Source organism: Gymnoscopelus braueri, assembly GCF_963280865.1.
Source record: "Gymnoscopelus braueri genome assembly, chromosome: 19".
NCBI classification, from domain to species: domain Eukaryota; kingdom Metazoa; phylum Chordata; class Actinopteri; order Myctophiformes; family Myctophidae; genus Gymnoscopelus; species Gymnoscopelus braueri.
In genome coordinates this window covers 19,779,418-19,792,639 of record NC_137621.1, presented here as the reverse complement: position 1 = coordinate 19,792,639, position 13,222 = coordinate 19,779,418, and the positions used below count along the sequence as shown (strand labels likewise).

Here is a 13,222-nt window from a genome sequence, read left to right as displayed (position 1 = left end):
GCCCATGTTAAAAAAACGCATTAGCAGATGAGTTGGATGTTTAATGTGACTCCCAGGGTAACTTAGCCATTTGTTCGATTTTCAGCATGTTGATCCCAGGGAACGCTGCAGGCGTGGCTAAGCAGTTCCTCCGCTGTGTGTTCCACCAGCTGGCTCCCAATGGCATCCTGCCCCAGCTCTTCCAGAGTAACATCAAAGGTCTGCTCCTTCCATCCACAGAGGGCTATTAATTATGGCAGAAAAGCCCACCCGGATATGCTGTGACCTTAAATCTCTCCCTTTCTCTCTCTCGCTCTCTCTCTTCCAGATGGAAGTTTTCTAAGAACGCTTGCATCTTCCCTAATAGACTTCAATGAATTAAGTTCTGTTGCTGCCCTCAACATGCTGCTTGAGGTGAAATTTTGTGTTTCTTTTTTTCCAAGACAGTATGTGGCATGGTGTAGCCAGCAGGGGGAGCTCGTGTCAAAATAGAAGCTTTCATAGCTCAGCTGCATGGACCTCATGATAAATGTGTTCAAAATAAAACAAATTTGTCAGATAATTGCAAGACATTTTGCCTCCATCTTGGTTTGCTGACCGTAAAACCCTGACCTGATAGTGTAGATGAAACACCACTGGAGCATGCATCTATCAGATCAGTCGTTGCTGCCTTTCAGTGTGCCAAACCGGGGGCCATCAGCGAAATGGGCACTCTGATTGATTAGCAGTGCATTATCAATCAGATCAGATCAATCAGTGCATGAATTGTAAATCTCTATGGACGTACAGGAGTTCATTATATAACCCTGTTATCGTTTATCCCTCTGTGCCCTCCAGGGTCTGAACAACAAGAAGAGTCTGCCAGCAGGGGGCACTATACTGCACTGCCTCGATAACATAGCCACCTTCATGGAGGCTCTCCCTATGGACTCTCCCAGCAACCTGTGGACCACCATTTGTAACCAGTTCCAGACCTTTCTCACCAAGTTGCCCTCTGTGCTCCCTCTGAAGGTAGTCAAGGTGTCATTGAGGGGGGGTTCCAGCGGGTCCACCAGCAAAATTAGGAACAGTTTAAACACTTTAACCCTATTTTATACAACCCTGCGACGCGTTGTGAGCTTGTAGGCTATTTCCGTAACATTTAGAAAAATTGTGAAAAATGTGGAATACAGTTTTTGAGCGGTGCAACTGCTCCTATAAGAGGGTTTAGGACCCGTCCGTGGTGAAAGTTTTTCTTTCCGTCGTGAAAATTTGTCTTTCGCTGTGACGCCATGCTGTGGAAAACACGCCCATAGGCTAAGCTTTGCAGGACGTGCTGTGATTGGCTAGCGAGACACATGATGAAATTAACTTCAAACTTCGCCGACCGCGCTGTGATTGGCTAGCGAGACGCATGATGAAATTAATAATAATGTAAAAAATGTAAGCACGTCACTTCGCAGGACGTGCTGTGATTGGCTACCGAGATGCATGATGAAATTAATAACTCATAAATAGCACCGCTCACTTCACACTGGGTGTGATTTTTTACATTTGAACAACACAAATCTTCTGTTATGGGGTTCCCCTGGCATAATCTTTTTTCAATATCAATACCACTGCGCAGTGGTAAAGTCCCTGCCCACCACCACGGAGGTTGTGGGTTCGAATCCACCGTGGTGCATCCGGCTTTGTCGGGCGTCTATGCGAACAACACTGTTTGTGGCCTGTGTTCGGGGGAGGGTGATATTTGTCACTGCATGTATTCCTACGGGCTGGGGCGGCACCTGGCAGCAGGGAGTGTTGGGCGGGAGGAGTGGGACGAAGGCCCTTCGTCCTCCCGGTGGGGGCTCCTCACTGGCAGGTGAGTCAGTAGGATACAGCTGCAGTGACAACACAGAAATGTGTGTGGGGAGGAATTAATTGGCATACTTACTATGTAAATTGGGGAGAGGAGGTAAAAAAAAAATATTGGCTACTCTAAAAAAGTAATAATTAAAATAAAAAAATTGAGGTCCTTGACATGAAGATGTTTGTGAACCCCTGATTTACAGGAAACTCTAGACAGACAGAGTTTTGATACGATCAGGACGTTTCACTCAAAAAGCTTCCATAGCTGTTTCCTTGTTGTCTGCAGACGTCAAGGGCAGATGTCCACCGTTTTTGACCTTGGAGGTCAGATAAGTGGACTCTAATCAATGACTGACTGTAAACCACTTATAGAAAAAAAAAATCATAGAAAACCAAGAGCAGTGCTTTAGTTTTGTAGTCCCCTGCATTGAACTAGGCATTATGATAAGGAGTGCAGGTATCTAAACTACAGTATTCCTTTTTTCTGTGTATTAGTGTCCCATGGATTCCAGTTTGAGAATCATCATTTGTCTTCTGAAGATCCCAACCACAAATGCAACTCGGGTAGGTTGGCCCATGGTAGAAATGTGTTCACACCAGATATCGGTTTCGCCATGCCTTGTCCCATGACACAGAGAATGACAACCATGGAAATCCAAAATGTTTGATGTGATTCACGTAGACGCCAGATGGTTCCAGATACATGTTAAATTGATTCAGATGTGATGATATACGTACAATCTGATTCTTTAAACGTCAGACCTTTTAAAAGCGCATCACAAACAGTCTACCCTGCTGCAACAGTACTGCGCCGCACATGTTAAATTGATTCAGATGTGATGATAATAAATAATCTGATTCTTTCAATGTCATACCGTAGCTTTTAAAAGCACATTACAAACTGTCTATTCTGCTGCAACTCTACTGTTCTGCTTGCTGCTATTGCCTCAAAAGAAATTGACGAGCACACCTTTCAAAGTAATAGGGCGACAGAAAATAACATGGCGGCCGCGTCCATTGAAGTTCAAAGGAGAAGTGGCGCCATGTTATATTTGGTTCCTCAAGCTCAATTGGAGTAAATGGAGTTGTCACCACCAGTATTGGGCAGTAAGGCGTTACTTAGTAATATGTTACTGTAATGTTATTACTTTACCCAGTAATGAGTAGTGCTAACTACAGCTGCCAAACATACTTACTGATCCAAGTTATGCTGCGTTACTCGTTACAATGAACAGGATTTGTTTTTGTTTCTGACCGAGATAAAAGCACTCTCTCTTCGCTGTATCATTGTCTATGAGCCGGTGCCGTAATGTGTCTGTCTGTGTCCTGCAGTCACAGACAGACAGAGCAGTGCAGATCCATGGAGCAGCGCATGTAAACGGCAGAGTAGAAGGTTGTCAAACGCGCAAAAAGAAAACAAGCTATCAATACTGTGAAATGGTATAAGATGTTAGCTTGTAGATCTGGTCTTTTTAAGCATGCATCATCGCACAAAGTTATGATGTACTTGCAGGTCTGGGGTCTGCGCAGATCCGTGTTCCTCCGTGCATGGCTCAAAAACAAAGCCATGTACACATGCATACTTTCAACACTTAATGTAAATATTTTAACTTCGTGTCAGTCAAAGAGCCATTGTAAACTTTGTGCGGGCAGCATAGGCTAATCGCTTTCAACCTGTCTTGTGTAATAAATAATATAATGATTGACACTGGTCACCACTATCTCTTCCCATCACTTTGGTATCCACTAACCTCCTCTCTCCTTGCAACCTGTGCTTCAGAGCCTATTGGAGCCCTTCTCGAAACTGCTCAGCTTCATCATCCAGTATGGTGTGTTCAGCCTGTCCTACCTGGTAGAGCTATGTGGCCTGTGCTACAAAACTTTCAACAAGGTATAGTTGACTATGTCCACATTACACTCCTCTTTGGTTGAGCTGCAGAGCGAAAACAAAACTATTATAAGTTTGTAATGTATGTATACGGTACATGCGTACATTACCACCAGAGGGTGATGAAAGCGATGATGAGCCGCAAGGCAAAACTTTTTTAGATGTATGTTCATTTGTATGCCATTAAAAAAGGCATGTCTGTATACATCGCTAAATCTCTCTTGAGTCCTGTGGTGCTAAGTAAAGGTTCAAATCAAATTCACAGGTCTAATGTGTACCGTGAGGACACCTCTACTTCCCCCGGTTAAACAGCCAGACAGAAATGTGGCCGCGTGTCACAGATGATTAAGTAGGCAATCAGCCAGTATTGATTAACATGATTAGTTGTGGTGCTGGGACCGACGATGTATGGTGTATTTCTGAAAGGCTGTCTCAGGCAAAGATGGAGCAAGGGCTGTCTGTGTCCTATCAGGCCAGATGGATCCTCAGCCCTCCACCACTGTCAAGTCTGCATGCTTTATGTCTCCTGCAATATTGATTTTCTACACCCTGTTTAATCCCTCACAGTATAATATCCGCTTTTCGGAACCTGTGGTTGGTATGAGCAATTGCTTTTTTGGCGTGATTTTCCTGTGCAGTTGTTTTCCAGAAAGAGCTATATAAGCATGGAAAAGGGCTTATTGTTTTGTTATGTGTGTGTGTGCCCCCATATGGCTGTGCTTTTGTGGGGGAGGTTTTCAGAGAGGCAAAGTAAGGCTTTTTAGACGACCAAAGTTTGTCAAGTCATGCTCTGTTTGTCACGACTGCATTGCACTGCGCTGAGTGGATTGGTTCCCTTGGCTACAGAACAGTCCATGATTTGCTAGGCCATGCTCCATTAACTTTTAATTACGAGAGTGCTGCGTACAGGTATGCGTGCATTAACGAGCGACACAATGAGAAATGTCAGCAGCGACTCCGCATTCTGTAGAGGCAGAGATGTGCCTAAGCTTAACATGAGTAAACATGACTGCATAGAGAAAGAGGCCTGGGTTGACAGTGTGGTTTGTAAACAGGCAGCTGGGCTTTGTGTGGAAGGGACGAACAGAGAGAGCAGTCTGTCCTCGGGGAAGGAAGGCAGGCAGCCTGACAGCCTCATCTGAGCTGCCTGGGACTCTGGGAGGAGAGATCTGGACTGGCCTAAATCTACTTCTCAGCTCCACTACTCTCTGTCTATTCTGTATATATTCTCTCTCTGTCTCTCTGCCTGTCCTCCCTCTTTATTCAGGGTAGGCAGTTTATGCTCTACTCACAGCATGAGTAAGGGAGAGGGATAATAGATGAAAGGGGGGGTCTTGATGCATCAGTAAATTTACTCCTTTCTCTATCTATCCTCGTGCCCAGGAGAGAGATAAGTTCTACATGTCTCGTATTGTGGTGCTGGAGCTTCTGCAGGCTCTCAAGTTCAAGTCTCCCCTACCTGACACAAACCTGCTACTGCTGGTTCAGGTAAAAAAATAAAACCATACTACACCCAACTACATGATCGTAAGAAGTATGTGTGCATTGGATTGCAATGCTACAACAACAATTTGTGTTTTGGTTGTCAGTTTGTCTGTGCAGATATCGGTACACGGCTGGCAGAATCAACCATCATCCACAAGCACATGATTTCAACGCTGCCGGGGGTAAAACTTGAGTGCTTTCTGTGATTGGAGCGTTTTAAAATCTGTCTCATAAAGCAGCAGGAAATAAAGATGTGTCCTACTGTGAATCCTTATAAAACCTTAACTCGTTTTTATTTTTTCCCCACAGTGCACAACAGCAGCAATGGAATGCATGCGACAATACATAAGTGAGCTATTGGACTTCATTGCAGATATGCACACGCTAACCAAACTGAAAGTAAGTCCTGATATTTCATGCGAGTGCTGCAACATGTCATCATTTATCTGGTATGTTATCATTAAAATTTAGAATTTGTCTTGCAAGGAAAATGGTTCGCTGGTTTGAATTTCTCCATGGTGGGGCAATCCCAGATGTTTCAGCAAGGCCTTCTTCAGTGTGTTAGCTTACTTCCCCAAGGAGAAATAAAAATGTGAATATGCACAATTTGTGGGTGCAGACCATTTTCTTTGCCAAGATGCAGTGGATAATATACCGTAGGTCTTTGCACCCATAGTGAATGGGCTGCATAAGTCATTAAGATGGGTAATCGCAGTGCTTTAATTTCTAATAATTTATGAGATCTCTTAGTCCCTTCACTCCTCTCATTTATGGCTGTCCTTTTCGTTCTTTCAATTCCGACACTAACCCCTTTCTCAGAGCCACATGAAGGCTTGCTGTCAGCCACTGCATGAGGACACCTTTGGGGGAAATCTAAAAGTTGGTCTGGCACAAGTAGCCGCCATGGAGATCAGCAAAGGCAACCACCGTGACAACAAAGCTGTGGTCCGGTATCTTCCCTGGCTCTACCATCCTCCTTCTGCCATGCAACAGGGGTGAGAAACACCTCGCCCTCAAGACAGTATTGATAGCCTAAAGCAGTGTTAGGCAACTGGTGGCCCGTGGGCCAAAATGTGTCCGCCAGTGGTGACATCTGGCCCGGCAAATGATTTTGTAAATAATTTACAATATCTGACAGTCCCACATATAGGTGATTCTCAAAGTGGGGTCCAGGGACCCCCAAGGGTCCTTGAGGGGCTTCCAGGGGGTCCCCAGCTAAATTGTAGTTTGGAACAAATTAGAGCCTTAAGAGGTCTGTAACTCTAGGGGTTATGGGGGTCCGTGACCAAAATGTTTCCATACCAAACTGGAGATCCTTTTAATTAAAAAGTTTGAGAAGCACTTTTACCACACGGTTTTATCCATGTTTGGAGTCAATCACAGGCATGTGTTTCATAAAGTTTCTCTCCATGTCTAAGAAGAGACCTTGAGCTCCTATTCAACGAAAGAGCTTGTTTATCTCTGTTCTACTCAAAAGGGAGTATGTCTGTCTATCTGCAGGTGTTTTTCAACTGAACGTCCTCATTCAAGAATGTAGCCATCACAAAATGTATCAGTATGCAGTTAAAACACTCATGTATTCTGACAGCCTTTGCTGCGTGTCACTCCCCATCTCTCTCTCCCCGTTTCCTGTCAACCTACTGTCCTATCAATAAAGGAAGAAAAAGCCCCCGAAAAATCTTTAAAAAATACAAAAAATAAAACATAAATCTTTCTTTAGTAACTTTTATAGCAATTCATATATTCGATATTGTATAAGACGGTCCGTCAAAGTTCCAGATGGTAAATAAACCTTTGATTGTGTTCTGGCCCATCATCTAATGACTTAGAAAGAAATTGGCCCGAGGCCAAACTTACTTGCTGACCCCTGGCCTAAGGGTCCTTATAAACCGGGGGTGTTTTATTTTTCATGCGATTTAAATCGCCCACAAATACAGTATACATATATTTTTTGGGGTGGGGGGGCTTTTTCTGCCTTTTTATTTATAGATATAGTGGAGATGGACAGGAAACAGGGAGGGAGAGACACGCAGTAAAGAGCGTTGGGAACCGGACTCAAACCCGCAATGCACTGTCAGGCCACATTGGGGCCAGGTGCCCGGACCACTAGGCCAGTGGTCCGGGCCCAGTATATTCTTTTTAACTGTTGTGTCATAAGTACCTAACAGAACGTAAATATTACGCAGCGATAAAGCAATGCAATTTTTTTTTCGGAACAAGGTCGATTTTTCTCACCCCCAGTGTGTAAATTCCTAAGTCAGAGAGTGCATTTCATTAGGTTATGGTAATAATTCAAAAGAAGCGTTTTTATGTATGGCATTGGTGTGATGTGGTTTATGTGTTTTATTCAAAATATGTTGTGTTTCTCCATAAAGGCTTGTAAATAAAGGCGTGTAAATACTTCCTATACCCGGTGAAGTTGTTAAGTCACTATTTACATTGAAAAATGGGGGATACTGCTGTCTTAAACAGACTTACAGTAACATTCATTTAGGAAAACATTTTTACCCGACCATTTCAATAACCGGAGTACTGGCTTAATAGTTTTTTTGTCTGTAACTTAATAAATCATGGAGATAGTATCATAGTTCCAGTGAGGTAATATGTTGCACACTCATTAATAAAACTGAGCTCCCAACTGTGTCCTTTCCACAGGCCGAAAGAGTTTATTGAGTGTGTGTCTCACATCCGCCAGCTGTCATGGTTACTGTTGGGGTCTCTGACCCACTGTGCCCTGCACCAGGGCTCCACCTCCTGCATGCCCATCCCTCTGGACGCTGGCTCCCACATTGCAGACCACCTCATTGTCATCCTCATTGGCTTCCCAGAGCAGTCCAAGGTCTGGTAGAATCTATGAATTCAAATAAACCATATTCTCGTTGTTGCAGGTACAATCTGTAACCACCACCATCTGACTTTTCCCTTTTCTTTTCTTGTATCTCTGTACGCAGACATCCGTGCTGCACATGTGCTCCTTGTTCCATGCCTTTATGTTTGCCCAGCTTTGGACCATTTATTGTGAGCAGGCAGCGGCCACCCCGGCCTTGCAGAACCAGAACCAGACAGAGTTCTCATCCAGTGCCATTCTCACGGGCCTGGAATTCTGGAGCCGTGTTACTCCCAGCATTCTGCAGCTGATGGCCCATAACAAAGTGGTGAGAGTCCAATTTGTCTTTAACTTCAACTTTGGCTTTATTGTTATTTTATTCACTCCACAAGAGTAAAATAGTGGGTGAAATCTTTTTTGTACAAGTAAGAAACAAGGAACAAAGTCGGATAACAAGAAGACACAATGTCAGATACAATGTCAATTACATAAGGTGCATGGTCAAAATAGAAATACAATAAGGCAGCTTAGCTCCTCCAGGGAGTTAAGCTGGGTTAGCTAAGGGAGAATAGCAAACTGGAAATCTGGTGGCCTCTTTCAAGTATTAAATATGAATTGAGGACATTGTTTTGTACATCATTAAACAACGGGTAGTTCTGGCCAAGCACTTTGATTGGTCGAAATTGTCTGTCCAGCTGTGCTCCAATCACAATAAGGCACACCTCAGCTGTGTTTGAATTAAATATGCCACGAAAGGGCCTTTCTGTATGGAGTTTGCATGTTCTCCCCGTGTCCCCTAGGGTAAGTAGTAAGTACCCTCACAAAAAACATGCAGTAATCCTGGTCTCTATACTTCCTCCCCCTGGTCAGCCGGGGCACCTGATGGAGGGGAAAGGAACTGGTTGGAATAACGTGTTCCTTCCATGCGCTGCGTCCAACTGGGGAAACTCCCCCCTGTCAGGTGATAAGAAGCGGCTTGCAACTGTAGCTCCTCATGCATTGAAGGAGGCATGAGCTCAGTTCTGGGCTCTCCCTAAGCTGGCAGAGGGAGAGTAGCGCCCAGGATCACATAGGCAATTGGCTCTGGGTGGAAAAATGGGTTCCAAAATCGTGGGATAAACATTTTAAAGAAAAGAAAAGAAAAAAATATGCCACTTAATTATCACTCTGCCATTAATCTCTCAAGAACAGATTCAGAGCTACGCTACTGAATCTGTCGAGAGCCCCGTTCAGAGCGTGTGCGCGTTAGTTTACAAGTGGGCGTGCCTTCAGATCAGGAAGCAGGCCGCGCTTTACCCAATCAAATGTAGTGGGCGGGATTTACTGTCTGTGCGCTCCCTTCCCACTGAAAACAAACCGAAACTCATTTAACAATAGCGTCCTTGGAGCAGACAAAACCACGGAAAGATATTCACATTTTAACTTTCATCATAGAAACAAGTGGGCTTAAAACCAAAACGATCCATGTTCTCTGGGAGAAGTGGTGTTAGTGTTCCGTGTAGAAATATTGTTAGTGGGAATGAAAACATAAGCGCACCACCGGAAGTGGAGCGCAGTGGAGTTTCCTTGCGCACAGGTGCTCCATTCAGCTTGTCCCAGAGCCAAGTGAAAGAGTAAAAAACAGCAGAGGGCGCTGTTTTTCCTTTTTATTTGGCCATGGGTTCCCAGATTGCTCTGCCATTGATACAAACAGAAATATCAACACATTTCCTTGGTAATGGTGGCGCTAATCTGTTTTGCATTGCCAGACTAATACTTTACAAAGTCGCTTGTAAAAAAGATTATGGTAAGTTTCAGGTCAGTATCGTGGTCAGTATCGTGGTCAGTTTCATGGTCAGTATGACGTCAGTATCATGGTTAGGGTAGTGCTCTTGCCCCCCCCCCCTCCCTCCCCCAAGAGCACCTCAACGCCCCCCTTTAAAAAACATTGCTTCCAGCGCCCCCAAACTTCTCTGTACGCCCCCCCCCCCCCCCCTGTGGGGCTGTACCGCCCCTTTGAGAAACACTGCTCTACTAGCTCAGTGGTAAAAACTTCAGCTCTTCCACAGCAGGAGTCAAATCTGGGGAAGAATAGGAAAGTTACAAAGTGAATCAATTCCCTGGTTTTTGCTATTCATGTTTGTAGATAGTGGTGGAATTTGGCCGATACAACTAACAAATTCCTTTTTTCCCTAGATGGTAGAGATGGTGTGTCTTCATGTCATCAGTCTGATGGAGGCTCTGCAGGAGTGCAACTCAACCATATTTGTTAAGGTTAGCCGCATCCCCAGACATATCATACATCATCATATACACTACATACAGTATTTCTACGCAGAATATCTCACAACATTGTTGCTATAACAAGCAATGCAATCTCACCCATACTTCCTCTTCCCATTAGCTCATCCCCATGTGGCTGCCCATGATTCAGTCTAACCTAAAGGTAAGTTGAATACCTGATTCACAGTATTCTTGGTTGAGCACCATGTCATGCACCGAAAAGATCTGATCTACAAGCTCACAACGTATTTGCGATTATGACGTTGTTTGGAGCTTGTAGAACGGCTATTTTTGGTACGCGACACCCACGTGCAATTAAGTATAAATCAGGCTTAAGAATACCATTACACATATATAAAATATTTCATGGGTCGACCTACACAGTATATCCATGTTCTTAAATGGATGTTTCAGCATCTGTCTGCAGGGCTGCAGCTGCGTCTCCAGGCCATCCAGAACAGGGTGAACCACCAGTGGCTGCAGGGTCAGGCTCCAGGGGCCGCACCGTTCGCCCTGCGCAAATGGCTGCAGTGCACCCAGTTTAAGATGGCTCAGGTGGAGATCCAGTCGTCCGAGGCCGCCTCGCAGTTCTACCCGATGTGACCTGTGTGTACTCTGGACGATCGGTCACCTCGGGGGAGTTTCTCTCCAGAGTGGAGTGTGTGGAGTGGAGTGTGGAGTGGAGTGGTCCTCAGGACCAGCATCCGTCTGGTCTGGCTGACCCATTCAACGTAAAGGACTGCAGTATTATACTCTTTATAAATGAACACTTGCTGTCTTGCCGAGGCACTGGACTGAATAATCTCCAGCCTTTAGGATGAAAAGTAATATACTGTATGTATGTACTGCACAGGGCATAATAGTAATAAAAAAAAAAAGAGTGCTACTATTTGAACTGGCTATAAAACACTTTGGTAAGCTTTTGGGGAGACGGTCATATCATGTGCCTAACTGTTTGTATTCAACGGATATGAGAATTTAGCAGATGATTGTGAGAATACCTTTATACAATACCTGTGTTAGTAATAGCAAGAGTCTTTAAGCGGATGTTAAAAACCTAAACATGCTCACAGTGTTTAGGTTTTTAACATCTATTCTTTTTCAGTTGCTTGGTTGCAAACTGCATAGTAAAAGTGAAATTCTTTCAACATGTTTGCTTTGGACACCTTTTATTTGTGACTCAAACTCCCAAAAGTACACAACACAAACTTTACATTTGATATTGGCTACACAGATGCCAAACTGATGTGAAAAAGAGCCCTGTGTGCCATCTTGCAGACGACAGCAGGCCAATGAGTCTAAAGCCACTGTTTGATTTTTTCCTGGAGTAGAAACAGAACCTCAGGCGTTTCCTGACAAATGACTCGGCAGGTATTACGGAGCTGCTGTCTGAGATCCCTGTCAGGTTCTGTCAGTCAGATTGCCTCTCGCCATCAGGGCTCAGATCGATCAGGGGCCCAATCGGAGTTGCAGTGGCAGCATTGTAACTCGATAAGGAGGAGCCAGACAAAGGAGGTAAACAAGACCATCTCGGCTGCACCCAGGCAGCACCCCCCTCTGCACCCCCCCCCCACCCCCCTCTGCACAAGTAGAGAGCCTATCCTCTTTGTTGGCAGCCCTGAAACAGATCGGCCCGTGTATATACAGAGGCAAACACAATTACCTTTTGGACCTAATGTGGTTTGTTGTGATTAAGCATTGTTGTGAGATCTAAATGCATTACAACGGGGCCCTTGTCTGGGAATAACAGATGACATGACAGTAGGGCTACAAAAGCTGAATAGCACTTTAATCTTAGTTTTTCCACCTTTAACTCTGTAAGCATTTCATTATCTGGCTTCATGATTCATCATTGATCAGACAGTTTGAATATATTTTGTGTGAGGACATTACTTTTGTGGAAAGAAAATAATGGGGATTTGATTTTGCCTTATTTCAAAATGTCATGTCATGTCACGCATTTTCATCCATTGGACATTCTGGATATGAAACCTGTATTGTGCAGCATATGTGTCAAATGAGTCACCGGCATAAGGTGATGTCTAATTATATCACACGATGTCATGTTCTAAAGCACACACACACACACACACACACACACACACACACACACACACACACACACACACACACACACACACACACCATCCATGCTAACCCCTAGTTTGCTGAATCAGGCTGCAGAGCCCCTTTGCAACAACAACCTCTTGTCTTGTTTCATCAAAGAATGCCTCTCCTGTTATGCACCTGTGTTTTTGCGTGTACTATATTGAGTGTATGTGTGCGCGTGCACTTCCGCACATGTACTTATGGACCTGTGTGTGTGTAATCAAGTCCCCTAGTGCCAGGGCTGCATCTGTCAGCCTCCGCCACCGTTGTGGTCGTTTGAACTCGCAGGCCTTTCTAAAGAACCTCTCTCATTAGCGGCAGCTTATGTAATCAGTGTCCCACAGGTATACAGCACTTTCCCCGCCCCAGCCTGCCTGCTTGCTTGCCTCTTGGAGGACCATATGGGAGCACTGACCTGATGAGCAGGCAGCTGGAGATACTGAGGGTAATTAACGCTGACCAAAGGCCTCTCAGGCAGAGAGGGTGTGAGTGGGTCCTCAAAGATTGTGAAGGTCAGCTTTAAAAGGAGCGAGTGTGCGATCGCAAACACAAAGACACACACTACAGTAGCACAACTTATCACCCAGTATATGGACAGGTGACATTAGCTGATTAAAGAGCGAGGTTGAAAGCAGTACTCTCACACAGATCAGCAGTTCAGCCTGGGGAGGAAACAGTGCCATTGCCTGCATTTTCAAAGATTAAAACTGTATGTAAAACTGAAATGTATTGAGCTTACAATACATGGATTTGGAGAATTATTTTCTATTTTGCTCGACAGAAAAACCCTCTGAGAGAACCCTCATACAGTAAAGCTGGCGGAGACAGTGAAGATCCCTGGC

The 13,222-nt window shown here is 44.5% G+C and overlaps 1 protein-coding gene across 3 annotated transcripts in view; it reads left to right on the top strand.

The window, feature by feature from the left end:
- Window positions 1–11,284, top strand: part of unc79 (unc-79 homolog, NALCN channel complex subunit) — a 61,448-nt gene extending 50,164 nt beyond the window's left edge. For all 3 annotated transcript variants that reach the window (XM_080414734.1, XM_080414733.1, XM_080414735.1), the window contains 14 exons: window positions 86–198; window positions 308–393; window positions 817–990; window positions 2,305–2,373; window positions 3,590–3,700; window positions 5,081–5,185; window positions 5,287–5,364; window positions 5,492–5,581; window positions 6,002–6,177; window positions 7,838–8,021; window positions 8,134–8,337; window positions 10,185–10,262; window positions 10,393–10,434; window positions 10,686–11,284. In XM_080414734.1, the coding sequence (XP_080270860.1) occupies window positions 86–198; window positions 308–393; window positions 817–990; window positions 2,305–2,373; window positions 3,590–3,700; window positions 5,081–5,185; window positions 5,287–5,364; window positions 5,492–5,581; window positions 6,002–6,177; window positions 7,838–8,021; window positions 8,134–8,337; window positions 10,185–10,262; window positions 10,393–10,434; window positions 10,686–10,874 (1,699 nt within the window). In that variant the 3' untranslated portion in view covers window positions 10,875–11,284. The remainder of the gene's footprint in view (window positions 1–85; window positions 199–307; window positions 394–816; window positions 991–2,304; window positions 2,374–3,589; window positions 3,701–5,080; window positions 5,186–5,286; window positions 5,365–5,491; window positions 5,582–6,001; window positions 6,178–7,837; window positions 8,022–8,133; window positions 8,338–10,184; window positions 10,263–10,392; window positions 10,435–10,685) is intronic.
- The last annotated feature ends 1,938 nt before the right edge of the window (window positions 11,285–13,222 follow it).